Genomic DNA, 24,378 nt, shown 5'->3' on the forward strand with positions numbered 1-24,378 from the left:
TAATCTCATTTTCAATACCAATGTAGATTCAGGTTCAGTAAAGCATGGAGATAATTGATGAGGGCGCCCTACTATGCTCTGGTGCTCGAAACGAGGAGGTCGGACACGCTCAACTCGAGGACTGAGTATAATGGAAGTCAATGGGGAACTTGAGAATTTTTCCTGAAGAATTGCCAGAAAAATGCTTGAGTTTCCCATTGACTTCCATTATACTCGGTACTCTAGTTGAGTCTGTACGAGAGTCTGATCTGCTTGTTTCGACTACCAAGCATAGTAGTGCTTGCTCATCACTAATAGAGATGAAATGAGCGCTATGGTGGCACAAAACACATCTATACATCTTCTACACCTGTTTCACTGTGACAACGATGACAGAAAGCTTTTGTAGTCACCTTTTGAATACATGGATTGATGCCATGCCAAGTCATATAATGCAGAAAGCTTTAGTGTTCCCTACAGTTTACCTTCTGAACTAGGGTTCAACACCTATTAAAAAAGTACTCCCCCTTGTAAAATTAAATCACACCTCCCATTCCGTATCTGTTCCAGCATTGTGAGAAAGGGTCTTCAGTGACATTATAACGCCACATGCGCAATGCAGATAGTCCCACGTCTATTGGGCTGCTGCGCTCTCATTATTTCCACTTGTCCAAGAGAAGCGAGAGCCCAGCAGCCCAATAGACGTGGAGTGGCTGCAGGGTTAACGTGGCATTACATTTTAACATGAGCCCTGGCACGGGAGGATTTTTTTTTTTTTTAACAAAAAAAAAAAAAAAAAAAAAGGAAGATATACAGGTAGTAGACAAGGCTTTTAAGAAAAAAAAGCCACCATGATATTTTGAACCCCTAAAGCATTATCCCTATATAAGCAGTCTTAAAATACACTGGATCTTCATTATGTGGACAGAATGATCTGGGAGGTGCGGCGTGCCCAAGTTATAGAGCACTATCCCTAACTGAAGCCAAGACCATTACATCTTATCTTGCTTCACATAGTATGAACTTGCTCGTAAGGATATATCCTGGAGTACGACATTAATGAAACCAGGAGGACATGTTTAGAAATGGGACTGTATAAATCCTCATGGTTTGGGAATAGATGACTTTACCACAAAGTAACACACATATGAGATTTTATACTTTGTATTTCAATGACCAAATGTAAGATCCTAAGCAGCCTATTATTATCAGTTATAATGGCCTGCAAGTTTAGGGTCGAAATCTATGGTAGGTTTAGTGTTGAAGGCTATCAATACTTGTAATCTGAGTGGTGTTGAATGTGTAAAAAGTGTGGAGTAGAAGCAAAGCCCCAACACACAGGATCCACGTGTAGGTGGACTATACTTCTTAGTTTCCAACAGCCATCTACAAATTGTCAAAAGTCAGCTTTTATATGAATTTTCTCCCATTTTGTAAAAAAATAGCAAATATTTCACAGTGAAGTATTGGATGATTGATTACATCCCAGATTTTGGAGAGTACATTCATTTTCAAACACGAGCTCTCATACATTGCAGAAAAATGGTGTAAGACCCATACACAAGCACCAGGGATTGGAAACCAAAGCTCCAAGGAAATCCCAGCAGACGATTTGTCACCGTTAAGTGTTTGGATAAATTTAAGTTACAAACTTATTCAAGTCAATAGGACTTTTAATCCAAGCAGAGCACTCCTAAGTGCAGAATATAAAGGCTTCAGCCGACACATTAAGACGAGATCATGTTTAGCTTTCTTTGCTGTTCTGGCATCACAGGACGTTATTGAAACCACTATTGTTGTCTGGCTTTGATGCTAATGTGTAGGAGAATGGGTTTAATAATGAAGGAAAAAAAAAATAAATCACAGCAACATAATAAACAGAACTGAAGCTACTCAGCCCTATTTCATGGCATCAGTGTTACATACACAATACAGTACATATAAATATAGCTTATAACACTAACACAATCATGGTGGTATACAGGCAGAACAAGCACACAATGTGGACTGGTCTACGATAAAAGCCACAGGCATACTATCATTCCCCCCTTCTACTGCCATTTTATAAAATACTATGGATGACAGCAGGTGGGCAAGAAAGCAGTGTGCGCTGCCGTATGTATTGCCACTTAGACAGTATAGCTTTCCATCAATTGGCAAAGAGATGAGGGTTTATAGCTTATATCTAGACTATGTAACAGGCGGCTGTATAAATTGACAGTAACGGCGTACAAAATAGTAAGCTGCGAGCCTCGGGTGCCTCCAGGCAGCTCGATCTGAAGAATATCTTAGTCATAACCTAAATGTAAGGAGCTGGGTCGATAAGGATTGCATCTCAGAGATACTTGGTGCACAATACAAGGCCTAGCCATCACTCCGGTTATGTTCCATTAAGCAGATTGAGTGAGGATGTCATCGTACATTGCTACAATGATGGCATTCCTTCTCCGAATACAAACTATCATGCACACACGGAAAACACAGACTTCGCAAAGATGGCATATTGTTCTTATAACAGGAAAACATGTAGGTGGCAAGGCCAAGCTCTGAAAAAGGAACTATTCCACAATTGCATGACTGGCGCTATGAAATTGTAATGTTTCTGGGCTTAAGCCTGCTTTACACGTTGCAATTTCACATACGATATCGTATGCGATCGTAACCGCCCCCATCGTATGTGTGGCACGTTCAATTTGTTGAACGTGCAGCACAAACGATTAACCCCCGTCACACGTACTTACCCGTCCATACGACCTCGATGTGGGCGGCGAACGTCCACTTCCTGGAGTGGGAGGGACGTTCGGCGTCAGAGCGGTCACGCGGCAGCCGGCCAATAGACGCGGAGGGGCGGAGCTGAGCGGGACGTAAACATCACGCCCACCTCCTTCCTTCCATATTGTGGGCCGGGAGCCGCAGGTAAGATCTGTTCATCGTTCCCGGGGTGTCACACACTGCAATGTGTGATACCCCGGGTACGATGAACAACCTGACGTGCAATTCTAGAGAAAGGCGCGATGTGTATGCGATGAACGTTTTAACGTTCAATCGCACGTACCTGTCACACACTGCAATGTAACTTACGATGCCGGATGTGCATCACTTACGACGTGACCCCGCCGACACATTGTAAGATACATTGCAGCGTGTAAAGCGGGCTTAAGCCAGCCATACACAGTGGCAGTCACTTTGCCTATCGATCATGGGTTCTCTGTGAGAAACCCACCAACAGACATTGCTGCTGGGCACCTATCGCTCAGAGAACAAAGGAATCAACAGTCTGAATTCAGACGTGCCCAGGTGCCATCTTCCCCACTGATAAGTTGTCCGGGGCCCCCATAGACAGTGTCAGCCAATCCCATCAATATCAGCAGGTGCCGTCCACATTACTCTAATGTTTGAGGACCTTTGTGTTACATTTTGATCACTTTCACACACTGACGTGATTGGTTGGTACTAATGCAGCCAATAGGACAGCTTTTCTTCTATAGAAGGATATACAAGTACTTGATAAACTCTGTATGACAGATTTAGCAAATGCCTATCATGGTGTACAATTCTTCACTGATTCTGGTTATCCTTTATCCCTTCGGGAGGAGCTCATACACGTGGAAGGAGTTTGACTTGATAGATGAGTTTTATAATGATATGTCAAGTTATGCAACGCATGTATCTAATATATTTTGCATTTCATTGTCCCACCATTATTATAACCGGTTCGCTGTCCGTGAATGAAAACACACACCCAGATAGCTGTGGAAGATACTGCCTAGTTGCCAGGACTGAGCTGTAACAGTTTGGTACCAAGACTTATACACTAAAGCGACCTGCAAAGCTCAGGACAGTATTGGGATTTGTGACGCTGATGTATTTAGCGGCAGAGGATGGTCTGGACTATATATAATCAAAGTCTCAGACTGGAGCATTTAAATAGCCACAATCTCATTCACTGTGTGCAAGTAATGACTTTGCAAAGTAATAAAATACAAAACATATTACAACCTTGCACAGCATTACACATAATCCCTGTGGATAAGTTATTGTGGAAAGTAGTCACCTACCATGTGTTTGATGAAGAAATGTATACATACAGTATACATTTTTTTAGGAGTAGGAATAATAGGAGAAAATGGCTAATATATGACTTTGTATGACACTTTTTTTGCAATTTTTCCACACTTGGAATTTTTTTGCTGCTTTCCAGTACACCATATGGTAAAACTTATGGTTTCATTTAAATGTACAACTTGTCCCGCAAAAAACAAGCCCTCATATGGCAAGATTGACGGAAAAATAAAAAAAGTTACGGCTCTCGGAAGAAGGGGAGCAAAAAACAAAAACGCAAAAACGGAAAGTGCCCCGGGGCTGAAGGGGTTAAGGTAAGGGACCATCATTTCTGTCCAGGCCGATTTCATGAGGTTTTTGGTTTTTTTTTTAAATTCTGTGGAAGCAGAAAAGCAGCAATGTCAACTTTCATTTGTTCATTTTCATAGATTTTTAATTTATTACTTTTGTCAGATTCAAGTTTTTTCTGTGACCATTGTGGGTTTTTCTTTCATTAAACAAGGGGTACCAACAATTTTGACCACGTGTGTAGTACTTACTGATTACCATCTTCCCTGGCCTTCCTTGCAGCTTCGGTCCTCTTCTTATTTATGAGTGAACCAGACATCACTTCTACAATTAAGATCTATGCAAAGTAAGGGCTCATGCACATAATCAACTATATCGGACCAGTGCTGTCTGGGGTTTTCACGGTTTCCCATATTATTGTATGAGGCTGTGCACGTCTGATTTTACTCGGATCAAAATTTGCAATGCAAATCTATGGGTCTGTGGAACATATTGGACCATGGTCAGATGACATCCGAGTGCAGTCCGATTTTCACTGACTGACATAATGGAAAAGGTAGAGAAACCTTTTTTTTCTCCACCTCCACTGATCAGAGCCTGATAAGAATAACTGGATCACTTTTCTCTGATGGAGTCGTGTGCACCTACCCTAAAAGTGACTTCTGGGTCACACACAGACAAGCGTGAGCTGGTGAAGTCACGTGAGGGAGAAGGTGACCGAAGCTGAGCTGGAAACCAGGGAAAACATCAATCAATAAGTACCGTATTTTTCAGACTATAAGATGCACCGGACCATAAGACGCACCCTGCTTTTAGAAGAGGAAAATAGGAAAAGAGAAATTTTAAGCAAAAAGTGTGGTCATCACACACTTATGGGTCGACGATCTGTTGCTGACACTGTTATGGGGATAATGTTCCCAAATTCTCTACTAAGGTAACCCATCCTTGTAATGATCTTCCTGCCTTGTATATGATCCCCATCCTTGTATATATGTACCCAATCCTGGTATATATTCCCATCCTGGTCTATACCGCCATCATGGTATATATTCCCATCCTGCTACATAACGCCATCATGGTATATGCCCTTATCCTGCTATATAACCGCATCCATCCTGCTATATACCCCCATCCATCCTGCTATATGGCTGCATCCCGCTATATACCCCCATCCTGCTATATGGCCTGTATCCTGTGGCACACAAAAAAAATAAACGTTTATGCTCACATTTCCTCGCTCCACGCATCGCTCCTCCTCCTGTCAATGCCGGCAGCAGCGCCGCTGGAGTGTGGAGCTCTCACCGTTGTCTGCAGCATCGCCCGTCCTCCTGTCTGCCTGTCAGCTGACTTGTGTGGAGACTAGCGGTGCGCACAGCGATGACATCATTGCTGTGCTCACCGCTTCTACACAGATCAGCTGGCCGGCAGACATGAGGAGATCGCGATACTGCAGAAAACGGTGACGGGTGAGTATACTGATTCACTGCACACTGCGCTAATGATGATGCACGGGGGGCAGTGAATACAGCCACACATGATCACTCCAGGCTGTAGTTGCAAGGGGTGAATCCACGGGCAGGCTGTTTACTATGCGCGCACCCCCCGCCCATCATCCCGCCCACCTGTCAGCGCTGGCTTCAGCGCTGATGGATGATGGGCGGGAGGATGGGGGTGCATATGAAATGAGCTACAGCCTGCTCATGCCGCCGATGACCCGCTCAACTGCAGCACCCTCATTCCCCACAGCCACATTCAGACTATAAGACGCGTCCCCCACTTTCCCCCAACATTTGGGGGGAAATAAGTGCTTGTTATAGTCCAAAAAATATGGTATTTTAGACAGGTTTAGTGAATAAAACATTTTTGGGATTGTTTTTTTTTTTTTTTTTAAGAACATGCATTTCTTCCTATACAAATGTAACACATTCTCACACCATGTACGTCAAACCCCGATAGGCTGCGGTTTACATCACAAACACTGGATAGCCGCACGGACACATGTAGCATAACCAATACTGATAGTAACAGAAATCACTGGAGGTTAAGACTAAGGGACAAGGTAAGGAAGGACACATTTGTAAAGTTAATCTCAGCCATCAGGTAACTTCCTTGGGGTCCCCAATTTCACCAGGTTTAGTCTTATCCATATGGAGGCAACAATAAGTAAGGAGATGCCAGATCTATCCTCTTCAGTGATGCTGCACCTCCTTTCTACATGCTCTATACTTTATAGATTGTCACAGTTTAAGAAAACTAAAAGGGGAACATAATCCCCAGTTTTAGCCAAAATAATAATAATACAAAGTAAAAAAGTTCATTAATTATCAGCACATAATAGCAGAAATATCAGGGAGTCCAGTTCTTCGGCACTTAATTCCAGCAAGTTCTTTGTTATTACGCTTTGCTGAAATGTGGTGATATAAAGGCTCATCTAGTGCAAGTATGAAGTCGGACAGCAGCTGACTGGGCCACGAAAATGCACAAAGTGACATAAAACCAATCTCCAGAATGGATGGGAGCCCAACATGAAGAATGGAAAGAAGGATCCAGTACCTAAACACTTGCATGCAGCCGTGTTATGCCGTGGGCTACTTCAAGATTACACGAAATGCAGTGAAAAGGTGTAATTCAGCGCATCACATAAAGGGTGCTACGGTTATAATAGATTATCATTTATACATGCAACATTCCAAAATAATAAATACGTAACATCTGCTCGGATATTGGCACAGCTAGGTATAAAGCTCAAGGGCTTAGCCATGAAACACTGATCTTGGCCAAGGGTGTTTCTGTCAGTCTGGGGAATGCAATGGGAGGATATGACGCTCGCAACGGCACAATAAGGTAACCTGTGAAGATTGAACAGTTTTACTGCTTTCTGACCCAAGAACACTTTTTTGGGTTCAGATATGAGGTAGCTTCCACCAATTCTACTAATATAAGGGGTGTTGTTACACCTCCCCAAAGTTGGTATGGCCGGTTTCCTTGGCATGATCCCTTGCTGCTGACTGCCCTGTTAATCCCTTTTGGCAAACCATACAGCGCAGGGCAAATTTGTTAACATCTGTAAACTGTCGCTTTTGCCTGGCGTCGTCCGCGAGCTCCAATGCCTGCACCAACGCTTCGTCATCGGATGTAGGAAAAATGGTCATAGGTGGCATGTCAGAATCTGGAAACTGCCGCTGCAAGGGGTCATAGTGAATGCCATCATAAATCAGCAGAACCCGGCGGCTGTAACCAGCGTCTTCTCCAAAGCGGTCAATCCTCACCGTCTGGGTATCCACAACGCAGATCTCACACTGGTAGAATTTGGAAAGTATTGATACTTCTATGGCACCGCCCCAGGTGTCCTCTCTACGGATCCAGGCACAATACTCCTCGTTGCTTTTACCCAGGACGGCTTCGCTATAACTTGTCGGGTCACTGGCCACAATCTCGGCAATTAAGCTGCGCATTTCAGGTGCACACGCCAGGTCATAGACGCCTCCTTCTACCACGTAGTAGACACTGGTGAAAAGGCAGGAATTGTCAGCTGGTACTACCCTCCGGACAATCTGTGGACTTATTAATATGGTTCGATCATTGATACTGTGTATTGAGGCAGGTACAGGCTTACTTTTATCTTCCTCCACAATAAGAGTGTCGCCTAATAAAGAAGACAAAAAGGAAACATTAAATCTAATAGTGATGACAAGAAGGTAAAAAAGGGCATGTTTGCCTCATACTACACATATAGAGAAGATAATGATCTACATCGCCACTTCTAAACTATCTACATGGTTGCTCTCTAAGGCCGGTTTCACACTTCAGTTGTTTTGCCGGAAACGGGATCCGTCAAAAATGCAGTACAGTTCATTTATTTACAGTGGAAGCGCGACACCATGTGGATACATGCGGGTAGTGTATGAAGCACACAATAGCATGGTGTCGCGCTTCCACTGTAAATAAATGAACTGTACTGCATTTGTGACGGATCCCGTTTCCGGCAAAACAACGCAAGTGTGAAACCGGCCTAAGGCCATGTTCACACAGCATTTTCAGGAGTTCAAGAACAAAGTTTTCAAACTCAGTGGTTAGCACTGCAGCCTTGCAGCGCTGGGGTCCTGGGTTCAAATCCCACCAAGGACACCATCTGCAAGGAGTTTGTATGTTCTCCCCGTGCTTGCGTGGGTTTCCTCCGGGTTCTCCGGTTTCCTCCCACACTCCAAAGACATACTGATAGGGACTTTAGATTGTGAGCCCCAATGGGGACAGTGTTGCCAATGTATGTAAAGCGCTGTGGAATTAATAGCGCTATATAAGTGAATAAAATTATTATTATTATTATTATTATTATAAACAACTTCAGAAAACTGATGTTTTGGGGAGGCCGATGTCAGATGCGCATATGAAAGATCGGCCATGATTCAAAGGACAGGATAGTGAACTCTGCAGTCTGCATAAAAATCCTAATATCCTACACGGAGCATGCAAAAAGGGGTAAGTAACCTAGTACTCATATGTACGTACTCCGTACAATGCTCGGGTAACGCTACATGCGCACGCTGCTTCTTTTTCGTGTTCACAAACTGCAGCCAAAACTGCACCTTGTCAGAGAGAGTCTGGAAATGTCACAAAAAATGTAGGTGCTTTTTTTGGTGCGTTTTTGCTGCTTTTGTGGTGCGTTTTTGGCTGCAGTTTTGTCAACAATTGTTTCATGTATTTTTCAGTTCAAACAAGCCCATAAAGCTTGTTGAATTGAAAAAAAAATAATTAGAAATAAATAAATAAATAATTAAAAAAAACTGGCGTGCGGTCCCCCACAATTTTAATGCCAGCCAGATAAAGCCATACGGCTGAAGGCTGGTATTCTCAGGATGGGGAGCTCCACGTTATGGGGAGCCCCCCAGCCTAACAATATCAGCCAGCAGCCGCCCAGAATGGCCGCATCCATTAGATGCGGCTGTTCTGGGACAGTACCCGGCTCTTCCCGATTTGCCCTGGTGCGTTGGCAAATCGGGGTAATAAGGAGTTATTGGCAGCCCATAGCTGCCAATACGTCATAGATTAATCATGTCAGGCGTCTCCCCGAGATTCCTTCCATGATTAATCTGTAAATTACAGTAAATATACACACACACCCGAAAAAATCCTTTATTAGAAATAAAAAACACAAATCAATTCCCTTGTAACCAATTTAATAAGCCCCAAAAAGCCCTCCATGTCCGGCGTAATCCACGGACCTCCAGCGTCGCTTCCAGCTCTGCTGCATGCAGGTGACAGGAGCTGCAGAATACACCGCCGCTCCTGTCACCTCCATGCAGCAACTGAAGACAGCCGCGTGATCAGCTGAGCTGTCACTGAGGTTACCCGCGGCCACCGCTGAATCCAGCGGTGGCCGCGAGTAACCTCAGTGACAGCTCAGCTGATCGCGCTACTGCGTGGAGCTGACAGGAGCGTGGAGGACGGGACTATCAGCGGCGGCGGTGGCAGCGAGAGGGGTCCATCATCTCCCCTGTGCGTGCACGCTGGGGACAGCGGTATGCCGGGGAACACATGGAGGACGGGACTATCAGCGGCAGCAGCGAGAGGGGGACGGACATTGGCAGCTAAAAACATTGATTTTTCCCTCTCGCTGCCGCCGCCGCTGATAGTCCCGTCCTCCACATCATCTCCCCTGTGCGTGCACGCTGGGGATAGCGGAATTTCGGGGAACACGTGGAGGACGGGACTATCAGCGGCGGCGGCAGCGAGAGGGAAAAATCAATGTTTTCAGCTGCCAATGTCCATCCCCCTCTCGCTGCCGCCGCTGATAGTCCTGTCTTCCACGTGTTCCCCGAAATACCACTGTCACCAGCGTGCACGCACAGGGGAGATGATGTGGAGGATGGGACTATCAGCGGCGGCAGCGAGAGGGGGATGGACATTGGCAGCTGAAAACATTGATTTTTCCCTCTCGCTGCTGCCGCCGTCGCTGATAGTCCCGTCCTTCACATCATCTCCCCTGGGGACAGCAGTACTTCGGGGAACACGTGGAGGACGGGACGGGACGGGACCACTTGCCTGTTACCTCACTTCCTGACAAATCACCTGCGTTTTTGGTACCAAAAACGCAGGTAAAAGGCAGGTAAAATGCACCACTTTTGATTAGCATGCATTTTTCCTGCGTTTTTGATGCCCTCATTGATTTCAATGGGTGACAAATGTTGACAAAAACGCAGGAAGAATGAACATGCTGCATTTTTTTTGTCACAAACTTTTGACAAAAAAAACGCTGACAAATAAACTGCAATGTGCGCATGACAAATCTGACTTCTCATAGACTTTGCTGGGAAGTCAGATGTCAAAGTTCTGCTGACAAAACTGCAGCCAAAAAAGCAGCCACAAAGCAGCAAAAAAAGAGAATTTTGTTACTTACCGTAAATTCTTTTTCTTGTAGTTCCGTCATGGGAGACCCAGACCATGGGTGTATAGCTACTGCCTCCGGAGGACACACAAAGTACTACACTCAAAACGTGTAGCTCCTCCCTCCTAGCATATACACCCCCTGGTAGCCAGTCCTAGCCAGTTTAGTGCAAAAGCTGAAGGAGGACATCCACCCACAAGAAGAGACAGAGTAAAACCCGGAAGAACCGGAACCTCTGTCTACAACAACAACAGCCGGTGAAGACACACGGAACAAGAAACCTGCCAACAGGCAATAGGGAGGGTGCTGGGTCTCCCATGACGGAACTACAAGAAAAAGAATTTACGGTAAGTAACAAAATTCTCTTTTTCTTTAACGTTCCTATGGGAGACCCAGACCATGGGACGTTCTAAAGCAGTCCATGGGTGGGAATAAACAGACAACTGAGAAGCAGGCGAAACCTAACTTCACAAATGGGCGACAGACGTCTGAAAGATGCGTCTGCCCAAGCCCGCGTCTGCCAAAGCATGAGCATGCCTTGGGTAGTGCTTCGAAAAAGTATGCAGACTAATCCGAGCTGCAGTCTGACAGACCTACTGAGCCGTAGCCTGGTGCCTGAAAGCCCAAAAGGCACCGACAGGTCTGATCAAGTGTGCCCTGATCCCCGGCGGGGAAGGCACTTGAGTAAACTTGTAGGCATCGGAAATGGCCGACCTAAGCCAACGAACCAGGGTCGGCTTAGATGCCGAGAGACCACTACGCTGACTAGCGGTCAGCACCAGAGAGAGGTGCACCGCCTAATAACGGCGGTGCGAGACACATAGATCCGGAGCGCCCGCACCAGATCCAGGATATGCAACGCTTCCTCAAAGCGATGAACAGGAGCCGGACAAAAGGAAGGCAGGAAAAATTGCCCCGGATAAGGTGGAAGCAGTAACCACCTTAGGGAAAAAGTCCGGAGTCGGACGGAGACCACCTTGTCTTGATGCAAAAGACCAAAAAAGGGGTGACTCCGAAGAGAGTGCAGCCAAAACTCTCTGGCGGGAAATTATGGCCACTAGAAAGACTACTTTCTGTGAAAGATGAAACAAAGAAACCTCCCTAAGAGGCGCAAAGGGGGGTTTCCGGGAACCGTGAGGACCGGATTAAGGTCCCAGGGCTCCATAGGCCGCCGAAAAGGCGGAATTATGTGAGATGCGCCCTTGAAGGAGCGCACCGGAGCCAGCCGGACGATACGCCGCTGGCACACACTGACAGAGCCGAGACCTGTCCCTTAATGAGGGATAGTCCTAGCTGTAGACCGTACTGTGGAAGGGACAGGAGGGTTGGCAAGGCCAAAAGGTCAAAGGACACTTTGGAGCTCGAGTCATAGTGGAGATGACTTCAGGAAGGATACCAGAAGTCGTCAAGATCCAGGACTCAAGAGCTACGCCGTCAATCTGAGAGTCCCGAATTCTGGCGGAAAAAACGGACCTTTTGAGAAAAGGTCTGGACGGTCCGGAAGATGCCATGGCAACCCAACGGACAGAAGGAGCAGGTCAGGGTACCAAGCCTGCCTGGGTCAGTCTGGAGTATGAGAATGACCCGACGGCCCTCTTTACTGATCTTGCGCAGGACTCTGGACAAGAGCTAGAGGGTGAAATACGTAAAAGAGACGAAACTGGGACCAAACATGAACCAGTGCGTCTGCCGCAAAACCTGAGGATCGTGGACCACGGTTGGACAGCTGAAATAGCCTGCCTCGCAGTTTTCACATCTAGGATGTGGGCTGCGGATACGGTGGACTAGGAGTCCCTTGTCCACTGAAGAATGCGTTGAGCCGCCAACATTGCCAGGCGGCTGAGTGTCCCGCCCTGGAAGTTGATGTAGGAAAACGCTGTCACGTTGTCCGACTGGACTCGAATGTGCCTAGCCGCCAACAGATGGTGAAAGGCTTAGAGAGCTAGAAATACAGCTCTGATTTCCAGCACATTGATCCAGAGGGCTGATTCGGACAGAGTCCAAGCGCCCTTCGCTCCACGGTGGAGATATACTGCTCCCAAGGCGGACAGACTAGCATCCTGGTGAGGATCACCTGGGACGGGGCCAGGAAGGAGCGTCCCTGAGACAGAGTGGCCGTAGCCACCACTGAAACGAGCCCCTGGTCAGTGGCGAAGCCACCACCCCGTGGAAGGAGGAAGTTCGCTTGTACAGCGGAAAACATCCAGTCTCAGAGGACGCAGGAGAAACTGGGCAAGGAATCGCTTCCATTGACGCCACCATCTGACCAGCACCTGTACTCGGTGCCTGATGGAACGACGTCGACCGCCAGCGGAGGGACTACTGTTCGACTAAGAGCAGCTTCACAAGTGCCGACAGAGTCTCGAATTGCGTCCCCGGGAACCTCTGGTTCGAAGTCAGAGTGGACTTGGACAGAATGACAAGCCACCCGAATTGGTTAGAGTGGCGAGAGTGAGCGAAGCACTCTGCTAAGAGTCTGCACTGGATAAAGCCCCGACAAGAAGACCGTCCAGGGCAAAAGATCACTGCCAATCCCTAGAGGTGCAGGACCCTAATCACAGCTGCCCCAATGAGAATACTCGAGGGGCCGTGGCTAACCCCAAGGGAAGAGCCACGAATTGGACCACTCTGATTGCAAAACGTAGCCAACGCTGGTGTGAAACTGCGATTGACACCTGCAGATAGGCATCTCTGATGCCGATGGCTGATAGGGAATCTCCTTGGGTTCTTGATTGAACCGGTGAAAAAAAAAACACACGGAACAAGACCGAGACTCCATGTGAAAACGCCACACCTGATCATGCTTGAAAAGCTAAAGATCCAGGTCGGAAGGCACCGCCCTCTTCGGGGACTAGGAATAGATTTAAGCAAAAATCTCAGAACCGTTCCCAGTCGGGAACTGGTACAATTACTCCATTGGCCTGCAAGAAATGCCACGGCCTGTGAGAAGGCGGCGGCCTTGGAGCCGGGGGGAGTTGACAGAAAAAATCTGTTTGGCAGGTGGATAGAATTCCATCCTGTAGCCATGGGAGATATAATCCCGCCCCCACTGAACGGAGACGTGTTAAAACCATACGTCGCCAAGTGGAGAGAGCCTGCCACCGACCAAGGAGGTTGTTGGCGTGGCTAGATAGCTCGGAGGAAGCTGACTCAGTGGCAGCATCTCCTGCGGTCTTCTGAAGACGCAGCTTCGAGCGCCATTTGGGTCTATGAACCTTGGCCGAGCTAGAGGACGAGGCCGAGGGCTTAGAGAACGATCAGATGGAGGAACGGAAACAACCAAAACCTCAACTGATTCCTGCCCTGGACAGGTTCCCTGGTTTAGGTTTGTAGCAAGGAAGAACTCTCCCTGCCAAGAGCTTCCTTAATTTCATCCAGTTGGTTCCGAAGAGACTGGTCCCACAAAAGGGAGCCCAGCAAGGAACTTCTATAGAGGCATCTGCCTTCCATTTCCGAAGCCACAGGAGCCTGCGGATAGCGAGGAAAGTAGCCAAGGCCACCGCCGTGCGGTGTCCAGCATGGCAGACATGGCATAGGATGAAAAGACTGAAGTCTGGAAGTTCAGGCAACCGTTTCGGGCATAGAGGCCCTGTGAGGGAATGCATCTCCTCTAGAGAAGCAGAGAAGGCTACAAAAAAACCGCACTGCTGTAAGGCTGAGGAGAACGAAGCTCCTGCCGCCCCCATACAGATTTGGCCAGAAGGACAACCGGGCGGACCGCAAAACCTTAAGTGAGGAGCCATCAGCCACTGACATAACGGTCCGGGCTGAGCCACCTGAGGTGAATGAGCCCACTTCTTGACCACCATTGGTGGACAGGGAAAAAACAGTCCTCAGAATCACGCTTCATGGGAAGCGACTGTCAGAGCGGACCCTGGACTTAGTCACAGTGGCCTGAAAACTGGAGTGGTTAAGGAACACACATTGTGTTTTCCTAGGCAAGGTAACTCCGGCGGATTGAGGTCCAGTACAAAATTAATGTACCGTGGGATCCTTATAGAGGTGCCGTCAGCCACTGATACAACTATCCGGGCTGAAGTCTAGACACCGGAGGGACCACCCTTGGCGAATGAGCTCACTCCTTGACCACCTCTGATGGGAGGGGGAAACAAGCAGCAGAACCCCGCTTTGGGGTCTGACAGGACAGGCTGTGGGCTTGGACACAGTGGGCTGAAAACTGGAGTGGTTAAGGAACACACTCCTTGTCCTGTTAAAGGTATACTGATGCCTTTCTGCCAGCGGGGAATACTCCCCTGATACAGGCGGATGGAGGTCCAGTACAAGTACAATGGACGCAATCCAATCATTAGCATCTGCGTCACCTACGGACGGATCATTATAAAGAAGCGTCCGAGCCCCTGGTAGAGACATCCTCCTCATCCAGTGAGTCAGCTCGTAATCAGAGCTGCGGGACGGGGAGGACAGGGGACCCTGCGTCTCCCTGTCAGGAGGACGGGGTCTGAGACAGAAGGAGAGTCCTCTGTGAGCTTTGCTGAGCGAGCTGTAGTAGAAAACGCCCTGAGAAGGGGGCTGCATGCTCAGCAGATGCCGGGACAGCCGACCCCTGGAAATAGGATTCCAGCCAAACCAGGGGTCAGCCACCGAAGCCGGAGCAGCTGGAGGGACCACTAATGAGCCTCCAAGCTGAGAGGCCACAGTGGTTATGAGCTCGGTACAGCCGTACGAGACTACCTGCAGTGGATAATAAAAACAGCCTGCAGCCTCGCTCTGTGAGACATGCTGCAGAGGTGGGGGCTCTGTCTAGAATGGCCCCCAGCATATATAAACAGATAAAATAAGCAGCTGCACAAACCGGAGGTTGTGGCTGCCAGATCGTTTAAACAGACATGTCTGTGCCCTCTATCCCTCAGCCCAGGCCCCCACTTGTCACAGTGTGGAATCTCCGTGCCTATGCAGGCACAGAGAACGCTGAGAAAATGGCGACCGCAGCAAGGAGAGGGGGCGGGGCCTACTCTGAGAGCGGCAAATGAGGTTGCCAGGGGAGGGAATCCTTCCTCAGTGAGGAGTGTCCCTTGCCTGTGCTGCGCAGCCGCTGGGCGGAGCCACACTGTCCCTCTGCCTGACTGACATGCAGAGACAGTGGAAACCGAAACTAGGCCTCAGGCGAAGTCGGGGCCTAGAGTAAAACATGCGGCCGGCGTGCAGGCACCATCGGCGCGGTTCTCCAGTGAAAACTGGAGAACCGGCCGGAAACGTTAACACAAAACATAAAACACACTCCCCCAATAAATAAATATAAAGGACCCCTGGAAAGACCACTTTCTGTGGTAATAACGTCTCATATACTTAGCTTGTGAGACGCAGGTTGCCAGGTCCCTGGGGGGGTGATAGCTCCGTCCAGCAGGATCCTGAAAAAGGGCTGCGGATGGAGACCGGTCTCCTGCAAAGCAGTGAGAACCGTGTTGGCTCCCACTTCAAGCCAGAGCCCCAGCATGGGATGGTGAAGGAGCGCGGCATGAGAAGGCTCCAGCCTTGGAAAATCAACCTTAATAGCACCGCCGACACAGTGGGGTGAGAAGGGACATGCCGGGAGTCCAGCTGGACCCGCTTTTCTTCCAAATCTTTGATCCAGAAGGAAAAATCAAAAATCAAAATCAGAGAATGCATGTGTGTGTAACCTCCTGAAACACAAAGCATTGAACTGGCTAGGACTGGCTAGCAGGGGGTGTATATGCTAGGAGGGAGGAGCTACACGTTTTGAGTGTAGTACTTTGTGTGTCCTCCGGAGGCAGTAGCTATACACCCATGGTCTGGATCTCCCATAGGAACGTTAAAGAAAAAGCAGCGTGCGCATGTAGCCTAACACTGCAGAAAAATGCCTAACAAAAAACCCTGCGACTAAGATCTCTAACATGAAATACCAGAGAGAAAATTCCCCCTTTCTGAAGGTACAAACAATTCTAGGAAAAACACAAATACCTTCAGAAATAATATGCTAACGCAAGAATCACAAAGCATACAAAATGTATGAAACAAAACTTATGGATTTATCTTAGTAGAAGGCAGGAGAGCAGAACCACTCTGGCCTAAGGCTATCAGACGACTGGCAACAGCATGAAGTCCAAACACACCTATATCCAGATCAAGCCAGCACTGAAAATCAGCTGTGCAACCCTCCAGTCACAGACCTCAATGCACCAACACCAGCGACCACCGGGGGAGCCCAAGAGCAGAACCCATCCAGACAACATTCACAACACCTGTCAGGTGCAATATCCACCCAGAGCCATGAGTAGTTCTGGGTGCATATTGCTAATCCCTGCCTATCCATCCCTGTATACACTAGCATAGATAAAGAGATCTTTAGAAAAGTATTTCTAAAGATCCCATATGATATGTTAATGAGCGAGGGACTAGTCGCAAGGGTGTTAGTTCCTGCGCTCATTCCGCCCTCTTAGCATGCCAGCATGCCCACAGGGGACAGCTAACATTTTATTCAATGCAGCATCAGCAGCGGTGAGGCGCGTACCTGTGTCCGCTGATCTGAATGCCTGGCACTTCCAGTCATGCACAGTATGAAGCTGGGTGTACGTGTCCCAGCTTCAGAGAGGTCTAGTGTGCATGACCGGAAGTACCGGGACTTCTAATCAGCGGTGACAACGGACACAGGTACACACGTCACCGCTAGTGATGCTGCATTAAGTAGCATATTATCACATTTCTGTGGGTGTGCTGCCATGCTGAGAGGGCGGAATGAGAGCAGGAACTAACACCCTTGCGACTAGTCACTGGCCTCATTAGCATACAATAAAAAATCTTTAGAAATACTTTTCTAAAGATCTCTTTATCTATGCTAGTGTATACAGGGACGGTTAGGCAGGGATTAGCAATATGCACCCAGAACTGCTCGTGGTTCTGCGTGCATTTTGTACCTGACAGGTTCCCTTTAAACCTCAGCATTAGTGCTGAGTGAGCACTACCATGCTCGGGTGCTCAAATCGAGCAGGATAGATGCTCGAACAAGCTTGACTTGTGTACCACACATAATGGAAGTCAGTGGGGAATTTGAGTATTCTTCTGCAAAACTCTTCAGGAAAAATGCTTGAGTTTCCTACTGTCTTCCATTATCCTCAGTACATGAGTTCAGCCTGTCTGAGTGTCCGACCTGCTTGTTACGAGTACCCAAGCATGGTAGTGCTTACTCTTCACTACTCAACATCAAATACACTTTCCTAGGTTAATAACGGCAAGGTATCTGTTATATGCTATTCTATATAGCATAGATATGTTAGATACTACACAGATGATCCGTGTGGGATCCAATTTTTCAGGATTCCAGACTAGAAGGATTTATTTTTTTAAGCACTAAAAAGAGAAGAAAATAGTGTATGCTGGGATTTTTTCACAAAAACATTTGGTCTATGTGATGAACTATCAGATGAACAGTCCTGATGGATTAGGGCCAGTGCACACATTGCAGTTGTCATGTTTTTTCCATGCAGTTGTCACAAACCCAAAAGGATTTCCTCGTCCCAGGAAAGTGACCCGAGATTCCTGAAGTATCATGCACGTTGCTTATTTTTACTTGCAGAATTAAAGGGAACCTGTCAGCAGAAATTTCCCCTAAAACCTAACAGATTCCCCCTCTGCAGCTCCTGGGCTGCATTCTAGAAAGGTCCGTTATTATTGTGCCCCCTTTCTGACCAAAAAAAAGAGTTTATAAAGAGGTACCTTTTTGGCTTCGGATTCTATAAATGTGACACGGGGCGGGCAGCCTGATGGCCGTTATTCTGCCCCCTGGTCCTGTATGCCGCCCCCATCGCTGATTTCCATACTTTTGGACGCCGCCCACTGCTCCAGCCATCCCCGCGCATGCCCAGTGCCAGTCTCACGGGACTGAGCAGTGTGACCGCTGGTGACGTGTGCGCAGACAAGTGATTATGGACGGGACTGTGACTGTTATCAGCAAGTACCCGGCTATAATCTCGTGAGCGCGCAAACCTCTCCAGCGGTCACACTGTGCTCAGTGTAGATGCTAGACTGTATGGGCTGCTTCCAGGGATGACGTCCCTTTGTCACGTGATAGTATTTTGAACACGCCCCTATCACGTGACAAAGGGAACAGAATAACCCCAAGGACTCTGTTCCCAGTGCAGCTTCAAGCCGCAGAGACTCGCACAACACGGCGCAGGGAGGAAGGACTCACTGAAAGAAACACCGGTTCTGACCTCCGAACTATCCGGGATTGGCTGAAGCCCATAAAAGTGGGGTCCGGCAGTCCAAAGGCGGTGACATCTCAGTGAGTAAAGAACTTAAATAGAAATTGCTGTGTCGTCTGATCCTTCCCGCGCTCCTTTATTAGAATGGACTACTCCTCCCCACATCCTCACTGGGACCTAGCGCTACCTGTGAAGAGCTGTACCATCTGAGCTGCGTTATCATCCACCCCGGAGAAGGCCTCCCGCAGTGGTGGCTGATACCTGGCCGCATACCACAGGTGGCGTCACGAATAACTACTACTGCCATCATTATCTTCCCCACCTTCATTTGGTTGACACTGCGGGATCACAGAGCCGGGCCTGGCCGCTGTGACATACGAAGCCGGCCCGGTGACGTGTAGCCCTCCCCCCAGAGACCCCGTGGGCGCGTCACAAATCCATGCTAATAAAATTCTGCCTTTCACAGTCCCATGCAAAGCCTATGAGATTCCTGAAATCTCATGCACACACTCACAAATCACCTCTTGATTTTTCCTGACTGTTTTGTCCACTTCCTTGGTTTTTGCAGCATTTTTCAAAGAATGAGCATGTCAATTCTTTGTAGCGTTTTTGCCATGGTTTTGCACTAAAAACCCACAGTATAGAAAAACCGCTTCAAAAGCACCAAAAAAAGCACCAAAATCGCAGATGACTCCCAGGAGACATCCTGCCACAACATCAAGTTTTGATCAGGAAAAAAAAAAGCTGCAAAAAAGCCCTGTGTGCACACACCCTTAGGCTGGGGCCACATGGGGATTACTGCGATCCCCTCATATGACACTCTGCTCACGCTGGCAGTACAGCAGGGCCGAGTGTCATGCAAGTGTCCCTGCGACTGAGGTCCGATCGTGTGAGCGTACCTCAGCTGCGGGGGGCGGGCCGGCATTGCGGAGGGGCGGGCCGGCAAGGAGGAGGGGAGGGATTTATCTCCCTCTCTCCTCTGTAGCCGGCTATTGCCATTCTCACCCTGCACTCGCGGTACCCTACACTCGCGGTACACCGGAGTACCACGAGTGCAGTACGATTTTTCTCTCGCCCCATTCACTTGAATGGGTGCGAGAGAAAAGAGTCTCGCATTACATTCGCGGCATGCTGCGATTATTTTCTCGGTCCGATTAGGGCTGAGAAAATAAATCGCTCATGTGTGCTGTCACACAGGCTAATATTGGTCCGAGTGGAATGCAATGTTTTATCGCACGCCACTCGCACCATTTTTCTCGCCGTGTGGCTTAGGCCTTACACGATCTTCACTCAGACAGCACGTCTATGTAATACGCTGGTCTGGTTTGGAACGTTTTTTGTTTGTTTTTTACTGAAGAGTTTTTTGCAGCCATTTGATTGGACAGTGACGAGTCTGAAGAGGCTTCCTTCAGGATCTGCTTCAAGGTGAAGACATACACTATTTCCACTTCAGCAAAAAAAAAAAAAAAAAAAAAAAAGCTCCAAAGACTCATGGAAACAAATTGAAGGAAATTTCCAGGAGTTAATAAAAACATACAGATTGCCAATTTAATCCATATGTAAATGGTATTAAAGCACTTCCCGAGCCTCCGCAGCTCTATTCTTTGCATGGTAGTGGTCTCTATCGACAAATAAAAGCTGCATGGGGACAATGCTCCGTCCTCTACAGCAGGAAATAATGATTTTCAAGCTGACAAATGATCCGGTCAGCCAAAGAATGAGCTTTCTAGCATTTTGACCCCACACGTGTACCCTCTATTTCCCAAAGTTACTGATAGGTAAAGTGTTTTTAGCAGATCCCATTCATATGCTGCAGAACTGAGATACTTTTATGTGGACACAATGCTCTTTTAATGAGAATCTGTCAGTAGTAGGACTGAGCGGATCCAAACTGTAGAAGTCCGGATCCGCGTGGTTCAAAAATTTCCGGGTGCTGGCCCCGGATCCAGAATTCCAGGTGCAAGATCCGGATCCGGCGAAAATAATTGAAAAATACAGAAAAACAGAAATCAAACAGCGTTTCATACTTACTGAGACTCGGTGTCATGGCGGCACACTGCTTCCGGGTCGCGCAGTCACTTCCTGTACTGTGCATCAATACACACAGCTTTCCGTTTTTTTCCCCACCCACACGCACCCCCAGCCTGTGACAGTATCGGCCTGCCGTTCCAGGATGCTCAGTCATTGTCTGCACAGCCTGCGGTCATGCTCTATGGCCGCTAGCTATCTAGTAGAGCTGAAGCGGCCTGGGACCTCGTGTGGATTACGCTGGAGCTGCAGGGTGTTGGGGGTTAATAAAGTGGTGAAGGAGGGCGCGTGTTTTGTACTTTATTCCAAATAAAGGATTTTTTCTCTGTGTTTATTGACATTCACTTACAAGTTAGTGTGATGCAGGTATCTCATAGACCTAGGGCTTGGTAGCAGCTGTGCGCTGCTATAAACCCCTTATTACCCTCATTGCCACCGCTCCAGGGCAATCGAGAAGAGTCGGTAAAGCACCGGGATTGTCACATCTAATAGATGCGGCAATACCGGGCGTCTGTGTGCTGAGAATACCAGCCCCCAGCCAGCTTTATCTTGACTGGGGATGAAAATTAGGGGAAACCGCAGGTCGTTTTTTTTTTTTTTAAATAAAAAAATTAAAAAAAAAGCTGCATCACCGGCACAGCTGCACACTTCTGACAGGAGCGTGCGTGTGTTTCTGTGTACATGCACGTTCACCATACTGACCTGCAGACACTTGCACTGCTTTCCCCACCCACCGGCTGTCCTGCTGCCTGTAATTGGTTGCAGTCAGCTGACACGCTGACACTCAGGTTGGGGGCGTGTCTAACTGCAACCAATTACATGCGCCAGTGGGCGGGCAAAACAATGAATATTGAACTGTCGGCTCCAGAAGGGAACAGCGTGACCCAGAAGGAGTTTGCTGCTATGACACAGCCTCAGATGAGTATACCGCACGCACTCCGTACCCCTATCCCTTCAACCATTTTTATTCTCCGGATTCTGGTCCCCATAGACTTATATGGGCACCAGAATCCGGAGCGGATCCGAATTTTTTTTTCAATCCGGCAGTGATCCACCGAACCCGGATTTCGACGGATTCAATCAACTCTAGTCAGTAGGTTTTTGCTACCTCATCTGACAGCAACACAATGTAGGCAAAGAGATCCTGAATTTAATGGTGTATCATACACCCATATGCCCCTCTCATACCCCCATGCATAGTCCCATACACTCACCTCATTCGCCCCCTCATACCCCTGCATGCCCCCATACGCCCTCTCATACCACCGTATGCCCCTCATGTCCCTGTAAGCCCCCCTAATAGCATCGTACCCCCCCTCATACACCCCTATGCCCCCCCATATGCCACACACCCCTCTCATACACCAGTATGCCCCCCTCATACTCCAGACACCCCTCTCATACCCCATTCGTCCCCCTCATATGCGGCACACCTCTGCGCCACACACCCCTCTCATACCCGCATATGCCCCCTCATAACCCGTACGTCCCCCTGTGAGGCACACCCCTCTCATACCCCCGTACGCCCTGCTAAGGGCCATACTCTCTACTATATAATAATCCAGGGTAGGTCGCACACTAGAAAACAATGCAAGTTATGGTCACAGATTGGTCCATAGGTGAATTAACCCTAAATAGATCTGGCCAATCACTATGGAAACCAGATCAATAAGTGACATGAAGCCGTTTACACATATCCTCCACAGAATACTCTGGGGTCTCTGGACTTCCCATTCTGTGGGGTACAATCTGAGTCCCAATCTGTGATGGTTCCCAGTAGCCCCGATACATTGGATTACATTGTGCATCCCTGCATTTCCCATCTCTCACCCGATTTGATTGGCAGATCTCGTAGTGTGGCGTCTCCATCACTGAGGTTCAGACTGACAGGGGGGTACCCCACCATTACCCGCTGGGTGGGCCCCGAGATGCCCGTCACCCCCGCTATCTGGGCCTGCAGCTCCCGGACACTGGAGGCGTCACACAGCCCCTGCAGCAGGTGGGTGCCCTCCCGGGTCTTACAGCGGAGCCGCAGCATGGCCGGTCTCTCCACAGAACAGCAGCACAACAATGGTGGACGCCGGCCGCTGACTCAGGGTCTCGCGAGACTTCACAATGGCGCCTGGTGACGGAGGCCGCCAGCTTCAGACTGCGTGTGATGTGTCGTTCGCAAACGAGCTGATTCTTTGAGCCGGCTCTTTGAAGTGAACGATATGAGCCGAATCATCAAAGTGAACGAGCCATAAAGAGCCTCTTTTTTTTTTTTTTCTCTCTGCTTCAGGGGGAAGCAGGAGATAAGAAGAGTAAGTAAACACAAGCTCTGGGCAGGAGCTGACACTTAAAGCTATACACACATAGTGGTTCTTCCTTAGTTCAGTGGGCACAATTTAGTACCAGGGAATGATGTGCTAGGGTTAAGTTTTCTGACCTCGACTGGCACATATGGTAATGTGTAGGAGGAGAGGGGCTCAGCTTGTTTGCTGATAACAATGATCATCTTCTCTAGGTATTAGTCAGGGTTCAGGACCACTACAGTAAAGACCTGACCAGTTGTTGGGTAAGTAATAGCATTTTAGACCAAACATATGTAAAGAAGTGTATACAGCTTCAATCATTGTATAGAGTTAGTAATAGAAGTCAGCACTTAGGGGTGCTTCACACACTGCGATATCGGTCCCGATATCGCTAGCGTGGGTACCAGCCCCCATCTGTTGCGCGACACGGGCATATCGCTGCCCGTGCCGCACAACATCGCCCAGACCCGTCACACATACTTACCTGTCCGGCGACGTCGCTGTGACCGGCGAACCGCCTCTTTTCTAAGGGGGCGGTCCGTGCGGCGTCACAGCGACGTCACAGCAGCGTCACTGAACTGCCGCCCAATAGCAGCGGAGGGGCGGATATGAGCGGGACGTAACATCCCGCCCACCTCCTTCCTTCCGCATAGCGGCCGGGAGGCAGGTAAGGGGAGCTTCCTCGTTCCTGCGGTGTCACACGCAGCGATGTGTGCTGCCGCAGGAACGAGGAACAACCTCGTTACTGCTGCAGTAACGATTTTTAAGAATGGACCCCGGTGTCGCCGATTAGCGATTTTGCACGTTTTTGCAACGATGCAAAATCGCTTATCGGTGTCACACACAACGGCATCGCTAATGCGGCCGGATGTGCGTCACAAATTCCGTGACCCCAACGACTCCGCATTAGCGATGTCGCAGCGTGTAAAGCCCGCTTTAGTGTCCAGTGTGTGCACAGAACAGATGACCCCTGACATGTTCATTTAACCCTGTAAGGTTTTCTTTCTGACATAAAAAAGAGAAAATCATTGATAAGCCATGTCTCCATTCCTTCAATGTTTAGTGGAAGCTGCTGTGTGTGAGTGTCTGTGCATGTGTGTGTGTGTTATTTTTTTTGTGACCACAATTGATATTTTTTTACTAGTTTGGTGACTACATACAA

General features: G+C 48.3%; 1 protein-coding gene across 1 annotated transcript; it reads right to left on the reverse strand.

The window, feature by feature from the left end:
- Positions 1-770: 770 nt before the first annotated feature.
- YOD1 (YOD1 deubiquitinase) lies at positions 771-23,022 on the reverse strand. Its single transcript, XM_075335713.1, has 2 exons — positions 22,753-23,022; positions 771-7,975 (listed from the first exon to the last, which is right to left on the reverse strand). The coding sequence occupies exons 1-2, from the start codon at positions 22,958-22,960 to the stop codon at positions 7,281-7,283; spliced, it is 903 nt and encodes a 300-aa protein (XP_075191828.1). The 5' UTR covers positions 22,961-23,022; the 3' UTR covers positions 771-7,280.
- Between the last annotated feature and the right edge of the window lie 1,356 nt (positions 23,023-24,378).

Source organism: Anomaloglossus baeobatrachus, chromosome 2, assembly GCF_048569485.1.
Source record: "Anomaloglossus baeobatrachus isolate aAnoBae1 chromosome 2, aAnoBae1.hap1, whole genome shotgun sequence".
NCBI lineage: Eukaryota > Metazoa > Chordata > Amphibia > Anura > Aromobatidae > Anomaloglossus > Anomaloglossus baeobatrachus.

Excerpts from the sequence above, each read along its gene's own strand:
- YOD1 (XM_075335713.1), bottom strand. The coding sequence starts at position 22,960 with ATGCTGCGGCTCCGCTGTAAGACCCGGGAGGGCACCCACCTGCTGCAG. Across the intron at positions 7,976-22,752 it reads AGATCTGCCAATCAAATCGG|GCGACACTCTTATTGTGGAG; the intron begins GTGAGAGATGGG and ends CTTCTTTATTAG.